At 38.4% G+C, this 22,308-nt stretch overlaps 1 protein-coding gene across 5 annotated transcripts in view; it reads right to left on the bottom strand.

Annotated features, from left to right (window-relative positions):
* LOC121322628 (arf-GAP with coiled-coil, ANK repeat and PH domain-containing protein 2-like) overlaps positions 1-22,306 on the bottom strand; it is a 42,024-nt gene extending 19,718 nt beyond the window's left edge. For 4 of the 5 annotated variants that reach the window (XM_041262798.1, XM_041262803.1, XM_041262801.1 and 1 more), the window contains exons 1-9: positions 22,209-22,306; positions 11,874-11,931; positions 10,601-10,720; positions 10,396-10,449; positions 7,882-7,940; positions 7,207-7,390; positions 4,853-4,897; positions 4,582-4,677; positions 554-628 (exon numbers count right to left, since the gene is read on the bottom strand). In XM_041262798.1, coding sequence (XP_041118732.1) covers positions 554-628; positions 4,582-4,677; positions 4,853-4,897; positions 7,207-7,390; positions 7,882-7,940; positions 10,396-10,449; positions 10,601-10,720; positions 11,874-11,931; positions 22,209-22,261 — 744 coding nt within the window. In that variant the 5' untranslated portion in view covers positions 22,262-22,306. Of the gene's footprint in view, positions 1-553; positions 629-4,581; positions 4,678-4,852; positions 4,898-7,206; positions 7,391-7,881; positions 7,941-10,395; positions 10,450-10,600; positions 10,721-11,873; positions 11,932-18,382; positions 18,537-22,208 lie in introns of all 5 variants that reach the window. The other variant, XM_041262800.1, reaches the window with a different exon arrangement.
* Between the last annotated feature and the right edge of the window lie 2 nt (positions 22,307-22,308).

The raw sequence follows: 22,308 nt of genomic DNA, 5'->3' as shown, positions 1-22,308 counted from the left end.
TAAAAAAGTTTATTTATTTTTTTGTTGAGGCTGCAAACAAAATCTTTAATGAAGGTGTAAAACGACTGGAACACAAAGAATAAGAATGCAGATATTTTAACAAGAGACAACCGAGCTGCTGTCACTTTGCAAAGAACTACATAGCTGTAATTGGATCGTGCCTGTTTTGCAAACCATCCTATGTAACTATCCTTCCTTATTGTTTTATTAATAAATGACAATGACTAACAGACCGGTGCCTATCACTCACAAGAGTCACATTGCCTGTGACAATGGCATGAGGCAGCCATCCAAGGAAATATATATGCTGGATAAGAGAGTTCATTAATCTGATAGCTGCTTTTAAAGTGGTTCTCCAAGTATTACATTACAGAGCAGTGCATCTAGAATGCTCCAGCAAGCTTCTGTTTAAACCCTCATTCTGCTCCCTCTAGTGGAAGAGTAAAGATAGATCTGTATTCATTCAAGTGCTGCATAAACCACATCAGTAAAGGACACAGTTATGTCAATGCTCTCCCTCTAAATGTCAGGACATGGATAGGATCTCCCTTACCTTTTGCTGGATGGTGGAGTGCTTCTGTTCCATATCCCGCTTCTCCTTTGCTGCATCTACCACCAGCTGGTCCAACTAGAACAAGAAAGCATGAAAGGGAGAGGGGGGTTCATTTAGACAGGCACATTTATTGGTCTAATTATTACATTCACTACTGGCGGGGAGAGGATTATTTCCCTACTTAGAGGATACAAAGCCAGGCAGGATAGTGACCACAGGTATACACTGTAAAGAGAACTAAGTGGCTAGCTCCCCAGGACAGCCACAACCAGCAAAAGCAAGTGCCTGTGGAACAGTAGGGCAAGTTTTGTGTGTACTGGTTTATTTTACTTTATTGTCTTAGTTGTTAATAAAAGTACAGCAATTGGAGTTCTGATGTCCTTTGTTTTTGCCCGGTGGCAGCAGGCAGGGCAGGAGATGCAACGGACCGGAGGAGAACAGACATAGACCTGGGGCAGCGGCAACAAAACATCCACTTAACCACTCTCTTTTAAGAGCGACCCAAATCTTTCTTAAAGCTGAAAGTTTTGCCAACAGTCCCTATATGGTCAGGAGAGTCCTGATTTCCTAGCAAATGTCCTGCGTCCCATTGCATAGGAAAAAAGTTCCGATATTTACCCGAAGGAAAAAAAAAAAAAAAAAAGTATTTTGCTCAGTATCGTTAGTAAAAACCACACACTGTTCTTTGTGCGGCTGACACATCTGCTGACTTATACAAAGGTAAGATTGCTTCATTATGTGAATTTTGACTGCCAGGATGGTCCTGTGATGTTGAGTTAGAGGGGGCGGGGGGATACGTCTATTATATGATAGAGCGGTTTTTTGCGTTTGAGTCCTCCCATGTGTATGCTTATGAATTTTAAAACCAGTGCCTGTGATTTAATTTTCATTTCTATGTGTGATAAAAGGGGAACTCCTGAATACTGGAATGATAATAATACAATGTGAACAATTCACACAAACCACCTGGAAGGGGGTTACCGTTTTTTTGTATAACATGAAAAAAAAAAAGATTTTCATGAGTTTAACACAAAACACATGGCAAAGGGGCTTGAAATCAACATTTTCTATTCATTCATTTAAAATTACAGTTCCAGCCTTCTGTCTCCACGAGGGATGAAACGATTTTTCGATAGTACGATATATTGTAATTACAAATATTCGTGATAATCGTAAAGTTAACATTTTTTAATTATTCGATACTCGTAGAGCAAACATGGGTAAAAGCATCGTGTACTAGGAGGCTTTTACGATTAAATCAAAAAATCTATTTTTCGATCGATTCCATTCCTCATTATATACATGAATATAAATAATGGATAATCGATTCAATAATTACATTTTTGTAACGTGCATATTTAACATCATTATTTAAGTTTATCAATAAAACTGCGCCGAATGCGCTGCCTTGCTATTTACAGTATTTCTGCTTTCTCTTCTTTTCTTGCTTGTTTTAACTAGCATCTGATTTACTGGTCCCATCCTACCAGCGAATCAGATTTGAACATTCTGTTAGTATACCCCTCTGTGTATTCACTGTGCAAAAAAAAAAAAAAACGCGCCACCTTGTATCCAGAGCAGGACGACAGGCTATATTCCTGGGAAACAGCCTGAAAATAAAATGTGCACATTGAAAAAAAAAAAAAACAACTTACTGTATATAGTTTGCGCTTCTTTGGAGTTTCAAAATGAACTGTTATATAATGAATATTTAACAATATTCAATAACGTTAAAAAATAAAAAAATAAAAAATAAGGTCAGTGATGTTAAACGCAATTTTGGAGTAAGGACCAGCTAGCCGCATGTTGTGGTAAGTAAATCACAAGTAAATCATTTATTATTATTATTATTATTATATTATTATTCAGGCTGGGTTTTCCAGGATAGTGAAGGTTATATGGTACAGTATTAACAAGATGCAATGTATGATGCTACAGCTGTCAAGGAATTAAAAAAAAAAAAAAAAAAAAAAAAAAGTTTTTCGTAAACTCGTGTCTAGTTTATATAGCTTACATTCCAAAGTACTGTAATCTGTTTGGAATAAATATTGTAGTAACACTCCTGTAATATGTTGAACTTGCTAGGCTTGTTGCGAATGCCGTTTTTTTTTTTCTCTTAACACTACCAAGGGGTTTTACTGAACTGCAATGACATTTAAATAATAACGTCATGGGAGAGGAATGCACTGAAAATGTATGGTGCCATCATTGATATTTACTAGAACGATTATATTTTGTGTGCTCAATTAATCGATTGCTATTTTGAGTCTTAACTGACAGCCCTAGTGTGTACTTTCACTACAAAAAAATAATTTCACTATGTTCATTAAAACGTACAGGTTATAACTTATGGGCTAATATACCACCAGAAAAACAGGCTCTCTCAGGTAAAGTTGATAACGGTATTGAAATGTGTTTTCTTAAAATTATAAGTGAAATAAAGACAAAAAAGGAATAAAAAAGGAATATGCATAAAGAACATCATGCCCATACTGCTCTACTCCATACTTACTTATTTTGCAGACTATTTGAAAATAAATTGAGAACTTTGTGCTAGTAAGTTTTTTCATTCTTGCTAGAATCTTGCTCTATTTTAAAGTCTGTAGCTTCCTTGTGTTGTACACCATATTCCATAGATAAAAAAAAATAGATAACTTGTTATTTTTTTCTTTTTATTCATAAAAAAAGAATTGAAAAACAACTGCTACTATCGTGATAATCGGTGTATCAGGAAAGAGTGGGCGCTCAACTATTTTGTATCGTGGAAATTTACTGTCGTTTCATCCCTAGTCTCCACAGCATCACAAACTGAAAACACAAAATTAACCAAATATCACACTTCAGGTTTAGGATCTGACATAATGCATCTCCAAATACCAATAGCCAATAACACTTTCATAGATGCAATACTATACAGTATATTCATAATAGATCATAACGGCCCACTTTCTCCATACTTGCCTCCTCTATAACTACTCTATTTCTAAATCAATACATTTCTAAATCCATTTTCCAAACATCCAGACTCTTGTTGTGAATGATCTACATTCTCACCCCCAGTCCCGTCCCTGTCCTTCAGTTCTCCATGTCAATGACATAATGTATGGAGACCTCAAGCCCCAGTAAACCCTGACCTGCTGGCAGCTCCTCCATGCTTCCAGACGCAGGTGCTCCAGTTCCTTTAGCCTCATGTCACAGGACCGCTGGCTCTCGAGATACCGGGAGCCTTAACTTTGATGTGAAGGAGCTGTCTTACCTCCTTAATGATCTGCTTACTGTACTAGTTACTATCATACCTTCTGCCTTGTGCCATCACTGCCAACACAAAAATCCCATTACGGGAATTCCCTGTCACGCACTCTCAGCCTGCCTTCAAAGCTCACTTGTAAATGACAGAGAGGAGGCTACTTCTTATTTCTATTTTAAGGCCAAAATAGAAATCCCCCCCCCCCCCGAAACACTAAAGTGTAAAAACAGAGATATACCGGTAGTAAAAATTAAATTAACGTTAGTACACGTGTTTATTTGTATTAAAAAAAAAAAAAAGTTTGTGGGTTTGATCCCAGGACAAGGCTGACGCAATGAGACTGAACAGCAGCTTGATCCATTCCTTGTTTTATTTTGAGCTTGTTTTTGTGTTTAGACTGTGAAATGACAACCAGCTCGGGTGTTGAATTAAGATTGTAAAATACAGAATGGCTGAAACTGCTGAAGGGGTCCCATCCACCCCTTGTGTAATATATCACATTAAATTACAGCAACTGAACTTTCTACTGCAGATGTCTATGCAAATTCATCAGCAGAATATAAACATTCAAAAGTATATACAGTAACAAGTGGTAGAGACACTGAGAAGGGTTGACTAGAGCTAGTGCATGTGTCAGAATGGTAGTGGCTGCATATAAAATAAATGACTAGCAGGCTCAAACTGCTTTCTAGCTACTGTGAGATTCGAATGAGGAGTCAGTACTCCTACACAGGGTTATTACATTATGAGGGAGTTAAACCAATTAGGCCCCAGGACTCACCTGCCCTCCCAGCTGTTTCATAAGCGGCTGCAGCTCTGTGAACAAGTCATAGCCCTGATGGAAAAAAGTGAGGTGGGCGTACATGAAGGAGAGCATCTGCATGAAGAAAAGAGAAAAAGATCAAAACGATCAAAATAAAATCACTACCATTTAACAGCAAGTCAGATTCCTTTATGGCAACTTTTTAGTGACTACTTGGCATACTGTATTTCCTGACAATAACTAAATAATTGATGACGTTAGTTAAATAAATTAAATTATACAATCTCACCGATTTTAAAATTTCAGATCTCCTTTTGGACTGTAGGACGTTAATCTGTAGAAAAAGAAAACAACATATTTAGGGTTACTGAATGCAGCAAGGGGCAGTAAACAGTTTGTATATTTGTTTTAAAAATCGGATGACTGAAAGCATGTTGAAATGCCAGCCTCCTCTCTACACATCTTACAGAGCCAGAACACTCATACAGTTGACCTGCACAAAAGACTTGATAGGTTTCAATGGGCAGCAGGTTTAACTGCAGCAGTCCAACAGGTAACTAAGTGCTCTGAACCAAGCACTTCCTTTCATTAAAACAATCAAAATAAAATTTAAATTAAATAAAAAAAATTTAAAAACACATACACACACACACCGCTTTACATCGGGGACGTTTGAATTTAAAAAACAATTTTACCACAATAAATAACTTATTTTTCTAAGCCAAAATAAATGGGTGCCTCAGTCTGTAATATTACACTTTAGCCACTAGATGGCGCAAACGAGAAATTATTCAGCTTCATCGTCAACCACTAAATGAAGAGACACAGCAGTGGGGCAGTAGTCTAAACTGGACAGTGCACTGAAGGTCTTTTTGATTGATTGAAGTGCACAAAACTAACAGAGGCATCAATCAGTATTTTTGACATATTTATCCAATGCCTCCTTAACAGTTAATCTGACTCTCTATAAATCACACACAGTAAGCAAGGTCTGTCTGTCAGATTATTCAATATCTAGGCTTTTTCCATGCTTTAAATCTTCTGACAAAATAGCGACCCGTCTGACTGAAAAGGAGGAAGAGGAACACACTCTTGACCTCCTCTCTTACTACATTTCCAGCTGGGCTGGGTTTGGTTTGTTTGCCTCATAAACAGTACTGATGCAGTCAATGAAGTGAAGCAGGGAGATGCAGTTTGAGATAAAATAATGCAGAAAATTGCTTTCAGCCATGCTTAGTCAACTTCTCTTTCTTTTAACATTGCAGGGTAAAAAACTAAATAGGACACCCTTGTTTTCAATGTACCATGAAACATTCTATAGAAAAAGTGATAGAAACTTCTCAAAGAGCCTTAACCTTTCATACAGCAGTGCTTTTATAGAGGCATGGACACCTGACTATATGCCTACAAAATCCCTGACTTTGTGCAAGTGTACCTAGAAGAATTGATGCTGTTTTGAAGGCAAAGGGTGGTCACACCAAATATGGATTTGATGTAGATTTTTCATCTGTTAGATTTTTCTTTGATAAATATAAACTATTAACATGTCTATTTTTGAAAGCATTCTTACTTTACAGCATTTTTTCACACCTGCCTAAAACTTTTGCACAGTACTGTGTGTGTGTGTGTGTGTGTATGTATATATATATATATATATATATATATATATATATATATATATATATATATATATATATAGGAAGGTGTGCTGATCACAAGCTAAATGCAATTAGCAATACAGTGAAGTGCCAATTACGTCATGAGGCTGGAACATGAAGGTGAAGTATCAAAGTGCTAGACATGAAGGGCTTGTGATTTGTAACGCAAGCACCAGGACTCTTCAGAATTCAGTGTGGTAATATCTGTATTCTCCAGTCGTGTCTATACGAAACTCGCCAAGAGGACAGCCTCGAACCAAACAGCTAATGCTATTTCACAGTCTGTTAAAAAGGTTATGCAATGTCCAAATTCAATTATACTATGCTTTTACAAAACTTCAATTACGCCTGGGTTTTTAGAAAACAACAGATACAACTTAAAAGCTAATGGCAGAATTCATTTTAACATTATTATGGGTATGACTGGCATTTTATATAATTAAGTTATTTTAGAGAACTGCAATTACTGAAAGTAATTAAAAAATGCAAAAACTGTCTGAATGCATTTACACTATTGGCTGATGTAAATACAAAAACAGTAACATTAAAAGAGTGCTAAAACATCCACCAACAATAAATATAAGACTTGCACACTCAATGGGGCTCATGTCAAAGGTCAAGGTTGGATTCCTGCTGGCCCTACTGCAGGTCAATTCAATAAGTAACAACATCTAACATTGTTCTTGTCCAAGCTGACCTTTGCCTTCAGTCTTTCTAGATGAAGCACACTATCAGATTCTTAAAATGTATTCTATCAATAAATATTTATTACAGTGCTCCCCTTTCTCACTTGGGCTCAAAAGATATCATATAGCATTAAAAAATACACAGTATATACATTTAAATGCACGTTAACATTTGGACAGTTAGTGCATATAAGAACTGTAAAGAATATAAGAACTTAAAGTACGCAGAAGTGCTACTATGGACACTATCCTCACTGGACAATGCTCCTCTTGAGCACATTCCCCGATCTCGTGCCCACCTGCAGCACATAGTCCAGAGCGATGTGTCTGAAACACTTCCGGGTTGCAGTCAGGATGTTAGTGGCCTCCTCCACCTCATGTTGCTTGTTGCGAGCCACCTGTGCATTCTTCACCAGCGCCGTCTCCTTTTCCTCGCTGACCTTGTCAAACTGCTTCTTGGCATCTTTGAACTTGCGCAGATCTCTGTCAAACAGAACACTCGGGATTCAGCGCAGTCGTATGTTAATACTGTAAATACAGTATAATCGTAAATCTCGAAAAACTACTCACTTCTAAATCTTTTGTAGTCATTTTTGTATTACTTTAGTATAAATAAATGTTAATTTGGATTCATATGTTGTTTTTTTCTGACTTTACATGAACGAAAAGACACACATTTGCCCGTTTTCCCATTGGAAATAGTGATATTTTGAAATATCACTGTCCTGGTCACAAAAGCAAAGTTTGTAGGGAATAATAGCCATTTTCTATACTTTTGAGGCATAAGCAATTAGGAAATAACACTTATTACCCAGGAACAAAAATTGTGTCACATAGTGTTATAAATAAAAGCCATACAGATAAGCAGAGCACCTGATGTGGTGGGAGCCCCAAGGTACAGTGACAAAGCTCTTCTTGGGTCATTTGAAGTTACTACCAAAGAAAGAGAGGCACTGGAAAACTGAAACACTTACTCTTTCACAAACGTCATAAGCTGTGACTTGATGGATCTCTGAGCATGGTCAAACAGGATCTGAATAGAAGCAAAAAGGGAATTTCAAATGTATACATAATACACGGCTGGACTACAAACCTTCATTATGTATCAGTGTATTATTTAAAGAATAACAGCAATAATTTTAAAAAGACAGTTAATGCTTTATAAAAGTTATGATAACAAAGTTAAGTAAGCATTTTTTGCACAGGTCCCGATGATAGAATACTTATGATAGTAAAACTTTTAAGTAATAAATATTACAAATGTGCATAAATGATGGCTATTGCAGCACTTGTACAGAACACCTACACTCCAATACAATCATTAAGATTACCACAGTAAGGTTAAGTGACCACAGCCTGGATTCTACACACCCCCTTAAGTTGTGTTGTAAAAGCTGTTTCATTTACATTATATCTGCCAGTTTAAGGGGCATGCAATATGAACATGGCACAGACTCATCAAGGTGTTTCTCTGCTTTGTGCAGCTTGAGACAGAAGAACCTGTTAACATAACATAACTAATAAATTAATCCATGAAACCTTATTGATATTTCCTTTCACATACTTGCTGGGAGGACCTTGATAACGCTGCCTGTATCAGTCCTATTTCCCTACACAGTGGCGCTGCACTGCGTCTGTTCACACCCCTTTATCCAACAAGAACTTGACATTGAAAGTAACTGATCGGCAGTGAAAGGAAACACCCAGGATTTCCACATTAGGTTTTGAGCAGCGCTAAGTGAAGCCTTCTTGGTAATCCACTTTCATAGATGCTGTGCCATCAATAATGAAGGTCACTGCTGCCACGACTACAAATGGACTCCTTGATTAAATAGATCTTCAATTAAAAGGAATACAGATGAAGGTCAGACACACTTTAGACCAACATTGCAGAATAGCAAACTGCCTTTCTTACAGTCCCACACAACACTGTTATACGGTACACTGCCCAGGGGCCAAATTAGACTTGGGAAGTGAAACTCCAACTCCGGATCTGCATGCATGGTTACAAACAAACCGAGGTTCAAAGAACAGGCCATTCAGAACGCAGTGCCCAATAACATTTACATGGCAAGATAGGAGGTTTACACATATTAGTAAGAAATAGTAAACATCTAGAGCACACTGACAAATATTCTTCCCTTGTTGCACTTTAAAATGGTTCAGATTTACAAAAGAAAAAGAGAATTCTACACACAGATTCCAAGCCTGTCCTCCTGACCGTAACTAATGAACACAAGTTCTTCGGGCTCAGTGAGGATTTTTATCACGTCAGCTGATTGAACCACATCCAATTTCAGTGGTATGTCTGGTACACAGTGAGTCACAAGCTTCTTGTTTTACTGAAACCTGTTTCCATGACTTCAAAACAAGGAGAAGTCAGCAAATCATACAGCATTATATTCTACGTCAACAGTGACGGCTGCAACTAAAAACGCTTGCACACACTTACTGCACAGCAAAGCAAAGTACTTTTCTTTAACAGTTTGTGACACGGTAAACAGTTTCCTTTTTTTCTGTGCTGTAAATGAACTTGCAAAGAAAGAGGGAGCAATCTCATTCATCCCTAACAAGTGCTCCTCCTCCAAATGTATCATTATACAAGCACAGCTTGGACCCTTTAGAACCGCTCTGACTCACTCATCAACCACTTAACTTTAGCTTTTAGAAAAGCAGTATCACACATGCCAGGGTTTTTTCAAATATGTTCCAAAATCTATCTGCACACCTTGGCTGCTTAACACCACTTCTCCTTGTGCCTATCACACCCAGGTTTGTGGATATTCATACAGACCATATTTGAAAACCTTGCAGTGTGTTTTCGCTTTTTCTAGTTCTAGTTTTATTGTACTGTTTTATCAGTTGTAGATCCCTGTAAAATAAATATACTGTAGCTACAATACATACAACTAATTTGAGTTGCAGGTCAAAGCAGTACCTAGCAATAGCATTTTAAAGCTTCTCTTATCCCAGGTCGCATGCTGTCCTGAAAACTTACAGTAAACGTGAGTGCACTTAACAGATCCACCACTAGCTGGCACTTCTCTCACGCAAGCGGGACGGCTGATAATAGGAAACAAGCTAGCCTAATGACAAGACAGCTGACACTATTTCCTTTAAGAGGATTTGCAGTGCATCTTGTGAACTCAAAAGCAAATCACCTGCACCAACCAACTCATAATGACAGCCTCACTAATTTAATTGAGCTGTTACGCTTGGGGAATTTCAAGCAGATTGTGACTCACTGGGCATATGGTGGCAGCTTTAAGAAAAACTAGATGAATAATACATGATAATAGGGATGTTGGACTCTTGGAAGGGCACTCAATCTTTTCCATTGCTCGCTATGAAATAGATCTTAAACTATAGTGTTATAACAAATCACAGGGATTATAGGTTTAATTCTCAATGGCTGTCACTGATGACCCTTCCAGTGGACCAATGGGAGGAATGCTAGTTTGTTGTTTAATTGATTTCTGATCACTTACTGTGTGATAATTGATCATCCCCTGCAGGCTTTCTGCAAATTTCGTCAAGCTGGTCTGTGCAGAACATAAAAGCAATAAAAAAAAGTTACATACTAAAAGAAAATAAAGAAAAGCCTTTACTTGAAAACGTAAAGCTGACACTATATCATTTTTTAAAAATACTGACTATGAAATGCTTTATTGCCAAATCCCCAGTGACACTTACCTCAATGACCTTGTCTTTGGCAGACTGCTGGGCAAGTTCTCGGACTCCATTCACAAACTGTTTGTTGGCTGTATTGTACGCCTTGCCAGCATCGATCATTCCAATACAAAGCTTTACCAGCTACAACAAAAAAAAAGTTTGTTTGCTTAGGAAAAATGCTTCACCACTTGTGTGTTTCACAACAAGTAACATCCCTACTACTCCTTTGCTTCAAACACAGTACTCATGAACTTTAACTTGGAAGTTTTGTGCCTTGACAGCAGCACACCAGTTCCAAGGTTAATTAAGCAGACAATAGGAGCCAGTGCCCCACACATCACTCTTCATTGTTGCAGCCAGCTCCCACAAAGGTGCCGCTTTCAACAGAAGAGCTTCTTTCTGTGCTGGCTAGAAGAGAGGGGCCCCTAGGGATCGGCTCACAGAGGGGCGCCAGGTTCAGCTCAGATCCCCATAAGGAATACAGTCTGTCTGCATCAGAGAGCTAAACTGGCAGGGGCATCCCATCAAAGACAACATCAGCGGCATGGACAGTCACTTATTAACTGCACTCCCTGACTTCACAGTGTTTACACTTTCACCTCCGCTCATTAAAAACGCCCACAGCGTGAGCGAACAAGCTCTCCACCAGTTACATAAAGATAAGTACTGTACTGCGGGGGAGGGGGGGGATCCCACGAAAGACATGGCAAGACTACTAATGCCTAGTTGTGCAATAAAGAAATGTAGAAATCTTCCAGCATGAGTCATCACTACATGTGCTGACAGTTTTCAAAGGAAGCTTGTCTTGCTATCACAAAGCTGGCACTCTGTTGCTTGAGGTGTTTTTCACTGAACGCCTGTCACGACTTCCTTCCTGTGTGGAACAGGGAAGCTAGGCAGCAGGGACACAAACACAGCTATTATGAGTCATGATAACAGCAGGTAGAGCAGGAGGTGGGTGTGGGAGCGTTATTACAATATTCCACCTTGTAAACTCAGGGCTTAATCCTTTGCTCTAAATATCTGGAACTCTGCGTCTTACTCCTTTTCTATTCAAAATCAAGCCCATTTAAATAAAAAAATAAAATAACCATTAAGCTACTTTGTTCAGTCTGTAGTAGCCCTCCATTTATTAATCTTTTTACCATCTTTTGAGCCAAGCCATATACAGTACACTGCCTCCATTGCAGGCTCAGTGTCCTCTCATTGATTAAAGCAAAGAAAACACTTGTACTGAACCAGGCACAGTATCTCCAGCTCACAGTTCATCTGGACCTTGGCACTTCGGACTCACCTTATCAAGCTTGGATTCCAGTTCGGATACATCTCCCTCTACCTCCTCGATTACTGCCCTGTTGAGTGAAACAGGAGAGAATGAACACCCGTTTCAAATCACCATTCCAGGAGCTTCCTTTAAACAAACAGCTGCAGATGCTTTCCCTTGACCAGAACAGTCCCCATTCCCCAGTTGCAGTCTATTGCTTGGCAGACCTTGGAGAAGGTGTCTTACAACTCTCAACATGGCATGTTCTGTAAACCACTAGCAAGTTCTTTTTTGTGGCCCTCATATTGTTTCTCTGAGTTATGGCTACAGTAATCCTGTTGTGTCCTTAGGCAGTATTTCACTGCCTATTAAAAAGTGTAAAAAGAACAATTTACACAGCTAGTCACCCAAAAGTACCATTCAAAGGCTGTCAGCGTTCTCAGACAGTGATGATGCATGAAAGGTATGAGAGTATTCACTTTTCTTTTGACACCTTTGTGACAGTTTCTAAGAAAGCAGTACTAACGGAACCACAGAGGAATTGAAAGAACTAATATGGAAACTCCAGAACATCAGTGCACCAAAAAATAAAAACAAAAGTTAAAAAAATAATAAAATGACTGCTTCAGAGCTGTGATTGTGATTACAGAAATCTAAAAATAACATAACTTATATTTTGATTTTTACACACACATTTACATAGTGTTTGTATCTGACTGGAGAACGATGCAGAAAGTCTTTTGCATTCATTTTCTTTGTTTCGGGCACAGGCCTGCAGCATTGACTGGTGCGGAGTAGGCTCACAGGGATTTGAGAGTATAAGTACAGCAGAATCATTGTGTACCACTATAGAAAGACATGCCCATCAGGAGCTGTGCAGCAGTCAGCATTGCTTGTTTTAACAGCTACTAGATAAGGTGACCTCCACGCCAGATAAACAGTTTAAGAAATATTTTTAAAAATTGAGTTTAAAAAAAAAAAAAAAAAAAAAAAAGTTTTTTGTAAAATTGCGAGTTAGAATGGAAAACCCTAAACTTTCTCGTCTGGCTTTACAGACCCTGATAAGCACTAATCTTTGAAGGATGAAGTCTGTTATTGATCCAAAAGGTAGATTTCATTAACCGGATTTTGCATTCATAATGAAATTACTAAAAAAAAAAAAAAAAAAAAAAAAAAAAAGTTTCCATATAATCAGAAATATTAACAAAAATGTTTTGTTAAAGTAATTAACTCCTGTGAATTAATCGATTACCAATACTGGAGTACCATAGTTTTTGTGGAGAACTACGAAGCATGCAAGACAGGGTGCAGAATGCACAATAAACAAGCATGTCAGTAACAAGTCCAGCCAATTAATAATAATAATAATAATAATAATAATAATAATAATAATAATAATAATAATAATAATAATAATATCTTTATTTTTATATAGCACCTTTCATAGTGGACCACAATCACAAAATGCTTTTCAGAGATAGGCTGTGAACTGTGCATTATATGCAGAGTCACTTACAATTGGACAGTGATTTAACATCTCATCCACAGGATGGAGCACAAGGAGGTGAAACGACTTGCTCAGGGTCACAGCGAGTCAGTCAGTAGGCAGAGGTGGGACTGGTTACCTTCTGGTTACAAGTCCTGGACTTTAACCACCGGACCACACTGCCTCCTAATTCTAAATCTGGCTTAGTAAATCTTCTAGTCTGTCACTAAGCTTTAGATTTATCAATGCATGGCATTCTGTTCACTTCCGTTTTAGATTGGACCAACTCAAAAGTAAATCAACCTATTAATAGCAATCTGCAACCATCAGATTGTGGTTGGACAGAATTAACAGAAAACATGTATAGATGTTTTGTGCTTCATAAAAACATTTACAAGTGTGTACAATTCTGATTAAATGAGATTTTCTTTGCCTTGGCTAACATTGCCCGCTATAGAGCTATCAGCAGATGTTTCCTGCTTTTGGATCTCAGCCTGTGTAGCTCCCATGACACACGGTTTACAGCTTGATGAAATGAGAAAAAAAAATCTCCTATGTACAGAAGCCTGCAGTTCTGGTAACGCACTCGCAATACTATGAGGAATCTGGGGTATACAGCTGATCAGCACCTTCCTACTTTTAATCAATACTTTGAATGTGTTTTTACCTGATTATCAAAGAGATATTATTCATTTGTATTATTAATAAATTAGTACCAAAATATTTACCCTACATACTGCTGAAATAGCTTCAAATATGCTGTGGGGATGAATTTCATTCCAGTTCTTGCAGTAATGCAGAGAATAATTTCATTTTCAACTAAATGTTGTCATGAGTCGGTGCCTGGGAATGGAAGCGTCCAAAAGGGATTATTGGAAACTTGAGTTAATGTGAAAAGCAGTAACTTTGGCAAGCAAAAAAATGTCATTGCTACTCTGTGCTTTAGGCATTATATATTTCATACAGAAAACTGGTCTAGTGTTTCTTTTGCTGGTGGTGTGTTTTTGCAATGACACAGTGCTGTACATTTTCACACTACTGTCCTTTGCTTTCAGTGCGGGCTTATATTCCTGCACGGTTGTCACTGCACGTTCCTGTGTTCTGACCAGTTCAATCTTGTGATACTGGAATGAACTGTAGTTGCTTCAAGGTTCATTTTGGATCTATTTACACATGCAGTGAATGCACAGTTCTTGAATTAACTATATAAAACAGGCAGTTTGTTATGCAATTTCCACAGTATAAGCACAAAAGCATAAGCTTTAAATACACAACATTATCATTTTAAATACAGTAGCCTAAAATAAAGGTGCAGAATATATCCACAGAGGACTATTCCAACCAGAAAGTGCATTACAGCCCTAGGCATTAGACAGTGTGCTGATGCTTCATGAATACAGCCCTGCTATGACTGCTAGAACAATGAACACCCTTTCCAGGCCAAAACAAACATTTTCTTCCTGCCACAGTTTTGCCGCAGAATTGTGACATTTGAAAGTGCTGATGCAGGGAAAGTGTACCAGATGTGAATCATCAAGTGGTACAGCAGCTGAATAGCAGTTGTATTGCTTATCATGTATCATTCAGGTCTACTAAGCAATCGGCATGAAGGAAACGCATTACAAATGCTGTGAAGGATTTCATTTAGAGACAAGGCTCCCACTGGACTGAGAAAGGTATTCAATCGGCAGCAGTTTACTTTGCTAATCAGTATCTTGACATACAAAAACAATACAAAATTAAAGAGAGATACTTAGGAGTGTAATCTTCAGGCAGCATTCCAGAGGCAAGCTACTCAACAACTAACCCTAATTGCACCCTTGTTGGAAACAATAACACTGATAAACATAGTCTGTGTGTTCATTAAGCATGGAAGCGCTGGTACAGCATGTGCATTTCAACTATGTATACAAGTAGTGTATAACTATACTTTAAAAATACAAGCCATCACTGTACACAACTGCCACGTGTTGTGAAGCAGTGCAGAAAGGGCAGTCTCAGCTACCATGACAGAAACATTCAAAACATTTGTGACCGAGTTGGAAAGAAAGGCCACTCACGTCACAGAAACACAGGAAAGGGAAGTTACAGCTCCTCATGGGATGTAACAAAGTCAACAAACCACTCAGTTTACTGCCAGCCCACGTACAGTAGTAAACACAATGGTAGCCTTACAAAGCTGCTCTGTTAAAGCAATGCAGGGGTTGCGATTTTGAACCAGGGCTGCAGACATTCACCAGAAGCAGCAGAGAACGAGCACAGTGGACATCCCTCTACACCCAACAAGGCCACCCTCAAGACTCAGGCTTGTACAACTCCCTTTCAGTGCGGGCTCACAGGTTATTCTCTGCGTGGCACCTGTCCAAATGTTCGGGTGTGAAAGACCACAGTACCACCCTGCTACCTCACAGCATGCTCTTAGTCGAGTTAAACGCTTTGCAACAGCTTGCTTGACAGGGGGTAGGTGTCATATATAACATTATAGTCGAAAGCCACGAGTCAAACCCAACACACCCATAACAACTGCTGGTACAGCAGAGTACAAACACTGACATGCAAGTTTAAAGTAACGTACCATTATGTTAGAGACCCTCGACACAGCTGCAAATACAAAATTAGAGCCATCAATATTGTATTATTGATGTAAATCACTGCAATGTACAACATGAAGACATGTAAAAATGAAAGCGTGACAGAGGACAGACAGTATTACTGTGCCCCCCAGAACTTGTACACCAAAATGTCTTAACTTTCATATGGATAATCTCATCAGTGAGGCATGTGACACCTCAACTATACTGAATGCACACATCCAAGTATAACAAGTCAGTATTGCTGTAGGGAAGTTTGAACCAGAAAATAATTGCAGATACTTGCATGGAGATTCCCACAGGAAGCCAGGTCAATCCTCTGTACCATTTCAGAAGTGTGTACTTTACAGGCATTTTTCAGGGTATTATAACATTACTCCTATTATATTTCCTCAGCCAGATTCAAACTTCCTGTAGCAGACTACTGAGGACTAAAGCCCTGCAAACACATACTTTCATTTAACATGCAATTCCGACACAGTAAGTTACAGTGTGTTAAAATGCATTTATAAAAGCAACTGCTGTGCACAACAATAATCAGGAAACCATGTTTTCCAAACCTTCTGCTGTGTATGTACTGTTTGGAAAAAAATGCCTCCACACCCTCATACTGCTTTGGTGTAAATTGTGGACTTAAATCAGTTGGACTTCAATGAGCTACCATATCAATTAAACACTCTTGGCTTGTTGATCAAACCTTGAGTAAGTAACACCACAAAGTCAGCCTCTCTCTACAAGAAGTTGGCACAAGGTCAGCTTGTCTCTATCACCAGAAGCTGCATCACAAGATGATATCAGACAGTTCCTGGGCCAGAGATATCACCTGAGTGCTGTATTCAAACACATTTAGTTCATATATTCAACACATTGCATACACCGCATTTGTACAGTATACACGTATACAGTAAACTCCAGTATCGGCAGCAGCTTGAGTTGATATTTATAACAGCTCTCCAGGATTATAAGAGCCATTCATCAGTAAACAACAGTGAAACCTGCAACCTGTATACAGCCCTACCTGAGCTGAATGAGGAGTGTTAATGTTTACTACAGTACACACATGGAACCTTCAGGCAATTCAGATACAAACACTGGAGGCATGTAAAAACAAGTACTAAACTTCTCAATGATAGTTTAATTTATACATACACACACAAGGACTGTAACAAATCTGGGGGAGAAATGAATTCCACACTGCTTTTAAAATGGAACTTGATATTCTGACTCACAATGCTGACTCCTTTCAGCAAGCATCCTTGAGCAATAGCTTGTTTACTGTAGAGCCCTGGCAGGTGGAACAGCCCAAGAAACACTCCCACACCAGCAATCTATCCAACCACAGTGCCATTCATAGAATATCTGAGCAACATCGTAGTGAGTCATCATGCCTACACGATCCACCAATAACACAACAAAATGCATATAAAAAAGCATGTTTTATTTTAAAAAGGCATATAATCACTTAACTGTACACTACAGATTGTTTAAAATATTTGACGGCTCTTAATGTACTGTAATCTGTATGCAACTGTAATAGTCCTTAAAGAGTATTAGCACCAAAGAAAGCAGCTCTTTCTTATATCATTTGTAGCCGTCAGCCAAAGCTGATATTAATAAGGGTGTTGCAAAAAAAACCTGTTTGGTAGACTAGACTCCAACCAAAAACTCACAAGCCACTCTTGTTTTTATTCAGCTTTTGTTGCTAAAAGTGTGCAGAACAAATGTCCCTTGTGCAATGCATTGACAGACCTACGACGTGATTACTCAACTGGACTGTAGTTTTAGTACAGCAGAAGGGATTTTGTTAGACAGCTGAAATTTAGGCCAGCAGGTCCCCGGGTACTGCAGAAAGATGAAGTGCAATCTTCCATATGATCCACAGTTCTCGCCCATTGGAGTTGTTATCACTCTGCTTGTGCACCATTTATTAATCGCCATTGCAGAGGCAGACTTTACAACAATATAGAACTCTGCAGGCATTACCAATATTATTTTTACACCAGTGTTATTAGAATTAAAAACAAAATAAATATGTATGCTACTGGTGTCCCTTTTTTAAATGGCATCTTGCTCATGATCAAAGTGAAAATGGATTTTATTAAAAGATTCATTTGCATACACATGTGTAAAAGGAAAAAGGAGCACAACATTTTTTCAGTAACAAATTACAACACCCCCCACCTCTAACAATCCACATATATTGCTTCACACAGCTTGGATCCAAACTTTTTTGTCAGCTCAACGCCAAATAAACCACAAGATACAATCAAATTCGCTGGGGAGACTGTGGTGTCTGCGTGTGCTTGGTAAACTGTTAAACAGAACTGTAACACGACAATGGCAAACATGCACGTGCTCAAAAGGTCAATCTGCACAGTAACAGAAAACACACGAGTGTGTGCGAGGGGGGTGGTGCGGTAGGAAACAATGGGTTATATAATTAATATGTTGTATTGCATTACCTTCCAGTCTGGCAGTAATGGTTTAGGAAATGTAGTACCATTAGCAGTGTAGTTTCAAAAGTCACTGAGAAGAGGGGACTGGGGGCGACAGTTAATTGCTGCCAGGCTTCAGTGCTTTAGTCTTGAAATCACTCCACGAACAGTGCCTGGAACTCTGCCAACCAAAGCACAGGCTTAACAGTAAAAATCTGATTTGCAATAACATGCTTATGTGTACAGTACAAAAATAAAATAACTCCTTCCTTTCCTTTGTGTGACACTGGATAATAAAACCTGTTTCAGTTTCAGCTTTTACAGATGTGGATTGTAAAACAAGAAGGAAGACGTTATTGCCTTTATAGCGAGCAGGATATGAAACAGCTGCTCCCATCACCATTTGCAGTTGGAAAAACAAACTGCTTTGATGAATAGTAAGAGTGATCAATTGCCAGACTGAAACAGTGGCAGAGCATTGAAAAAACATTATAGGAACACTAGATTCTCAGCCTATCCACAGTTCACCCCAGCGGACAGACCATTTAGTCTGAATACAGAGCTAAACTATAACAAAACGAGTCAAGAGGACATATTTTTCGTGCAACTTCTTCAGCACACTGACCAGTGTTTTCTTATAAACTTTTTAATAGTTGCAGAGATCCCAAATATGAAATGAGAACACAGCAAACAATCAAGTCTCTCTTTCTCTCCTTCACTCACTCTCTCACATTTCAGAATACAGCTAGGAATTTAAATAAAGCTACACAAATGAAAATGTCAAGAATTGTGTTGTCCTTGAATTCTACTCTTTCTTTAAAGTTTTTCTATGCGACTCAGTCAAATTAAATACAGCACCGTTTCATGGGGTAGCAGGGACTGATGGTGCTGCAGACCTCAGCTTAACTTTATTAAAAACATTTTACTCACTCCCTTGTGTTAATCATAGTAGACAGATTCCACTGTATATTATTTTGGTGGAAGACTAAGTGATATGTAATGGTATGTACTGTATTATGCATGGCATCAAAATAAAAGTAAAAACAGCAATCTGCTGATATACCAAGCTTCTGAAATTTAAACTATGTCATCAATAGATGTACAGTTTTACATCTTATAGGCCTACATCAACATCTCCAGATGTTTGCAGATGCAAACTAAAATGGTTGGCATCTTGCTCATGATCAAAGTGAAAATGGATTTTATTAAAAGACTCATTTGCATACACGTGTGTGTGTGTGTATATATATATATATATATATATATATATATATATATATATATATATATATATATATATGGGATTTATTATCGGATTTTATCTTAGAAAATTGATCTGAAACCACATTTCATTATTACCACTATTGTTTTATATAAAGCCTTTTCATATCAGAAGTGGTTTTGCACTGTAGTGCCCGTTTTTCCCCACCCTGAACTACCAAAGGAACTAACGCAAAACGTAGGACAAGCTACGAATGGCTCTGGCTTGCCACAGTACTGTAGATACAGGTTCCCCTAAAAATATGGTCAGGGTCAAGGTTCAACTACCCGTCTAAGAAATAAAGAAATTGTTGTGGGTTTTTCCCAATTCTGCTACTAAAGGTTAATATAGTACCAACTCCACCTCCTAAGTTGTGTCCTGGTGCTACAGGCAAGATAAGGAAAAGTCTACCGCACTGCAAAGCACAGTACCTTAGGATGAATACAGTAGACTGGATAATGATTACTCTGTGAGTTTACACAAACAGCAGCCTACGACTATATTATTATGTCTTGCCCTAAAAATACCCCTGGTGATAAAACAAAAATATGCACCTACTGTATACCACCCCCAACACTTAATTTATTTTTTACACTGAGGGACATACTTCTAAAAGCGTATTACTGTTCATCCCTTTGCTGTTGTATCAGACAGGAGTATTACGTCACCCTCTCTTGAGACTCCTGTAACCAGGTCGCTGCTCATCTCAGTTCCTGCCTTTCTTTGCTGATGTTATTAACTATCCCAGGGACTGCAGTCCATGGCATGTCACACCACAGTATACAGGGTGATTTGAAAGTAGGTTTACCAAATCAACGCACTACATCATTGATGAGGAAAACATACTTTCTAATCACACAGTACTTGTCAATATTTTTAAGTGTACAGTTACCACCAGATTTTAACTATTAGAGTTTATGAAGTCCCCGATACAGCAGTTTTTCCTCCCTGTTTTGTTTATCTTGGAAGCCCAGGATCTCTCCCTGCCCTTACTCACGATCGGAAATGGTATATTCACACCACGCACTGTCATTTTACCCAGGGAATGTCATGGATTTTCCTTGTAGAGGAGTATTCAATACAGAACCTTCTTTCTCAGTTTCCTGTCTGGTACTTTTGCACATCTGTACTTGATTCATTTATTATTTTTTTGTATTACGCAAGATGTTGGACAACATTGTACTGTACAGGGTGCCTCACCAGAATGTAAATTAGCTCTGTAAAACATGAGAGGAGTTAGTGCCACATTGTAGTGAAAGTTGTTTGCATTAAATAAAACAATGAAAGGATACAGTTGGATAGCAGAAATTATCCACAAACAACAACAAAGGTTCAGAGCCCCAAGTGCCTTTCACCTGGAGAATCAAACCACTCAAACATCAGTAAGTGTTCGAAAAGAAAAATCAATCATTGGGTGCTAGGCGACCAATTTTCCAACACTGCAGTCATTTTTCTTTTCAAATCCATGTACATCCATGTGTATGCATATCAGTAATCAACTTTCCACTTTAGGGAAAAGAAAGTCGCAGACACATCTGTGTAAAGATCTGCACAGTTTGACCTGGGACGATGACAGCATGTGAAGGGCACCTGATTAAGCCAGGGTGCAGCGCTGCACAGCCACTCCCGTCACCCCCTTTCTCCCTATTATCTCCTAACTAGACCATGGTCCCTTACTCTGCCATTGCAGCGACATCCTCAAGAACTATGAAAAGGATCCTACTGGCAGATTTTAAAAGCCGTGTTATGGTTCTGCTATTTCAATAACTGTAGAGCACACGCGCCAAGCGAGACCACTGTATTATACACACGACTTGACACACAAGCAAGGGATGTGCGAGTTAGAATCGTGAGATTTGAAGAGACTGGTTTAGTGGCCGTTTGATATTAATTTGGGGGTGGGGGGTTATCTTTTGATACTCGTACCATAACAAAGGATCTGGAATGTGTAAATAGAACTTAGAGATCCGACAGCAAGAATCACAAGGCAAACAAACAGCAGACCGCTTCGGGAACAGTGACATTATTACACCGCCTATAGAGGAAATATGCAAGCTCACTAAATTCGTGTACAGGACTTCACCCAGACCATTGGAAGTTCCAGTACTTCACCACTCAGTTATACAACCGATTACTCGGTATGAAATATGCAGGCTCTTTGACGTTGCATGATTGTCTACTTGATTTATAATGGGTTGTTTATCAAACAAGGGTTAAACACATATTGTATTGTTGGAAAAAAAACAAACCGATTTGACTTAAGTGTATGACGTGTAATAATAACAACAACAACAATGTATAGAAAATGTTTTACCGGTTTCCACTCCATAACATCCCCAAGTTAATTGCTATTTTTCATGTCCATTTATTATTGTTACTGTTAATATGATTAATAATTATGTACAGTACTCCACAGCACAAATCATCTGTGGCATGTTAAAATACTGCTAGGCTACGTTTAATGGCAGGTGAAGCCATTTTGGTTCACAAACAAAGTGTGTAAAAAAATTAAAATAAAAAGACAACACCTTCGTAACCTGTGTTGCACGAGACTGTTAAAAAAATGTAAAGAGAGACGGGACTATACTGTACCTGAATCTGGGAGAATCTTTGAGACATTCCTCAAAAGCCACAGTAACCTTCATGTTGTGTTGCTAAAGATTAAAAATGTAAAAAAAAAAAAAAAAAAAAA

The sequence above is a fragment of the Polyodon spathula genome, chromosome 11, assembly GCF_017654505.1.
Source record: "Polyodon spathula isolate WHYD16114869_AA chromosome 11, ASM1765450v1, whole genome shotgun sequence".
In the NCBI taxonomy this organism is placed as follows: Eukaryota; Metazoa; Chordata; class Actinopteri; order Acipenseriformes; family Polyodontidae; genus Polyodon; species Polyodon spathula.
The sequence above is the reverse complement of the archived record's forward strand: the minus strand, read 5'-3'. Positions and strand labels throughout refer to the sequence as shown.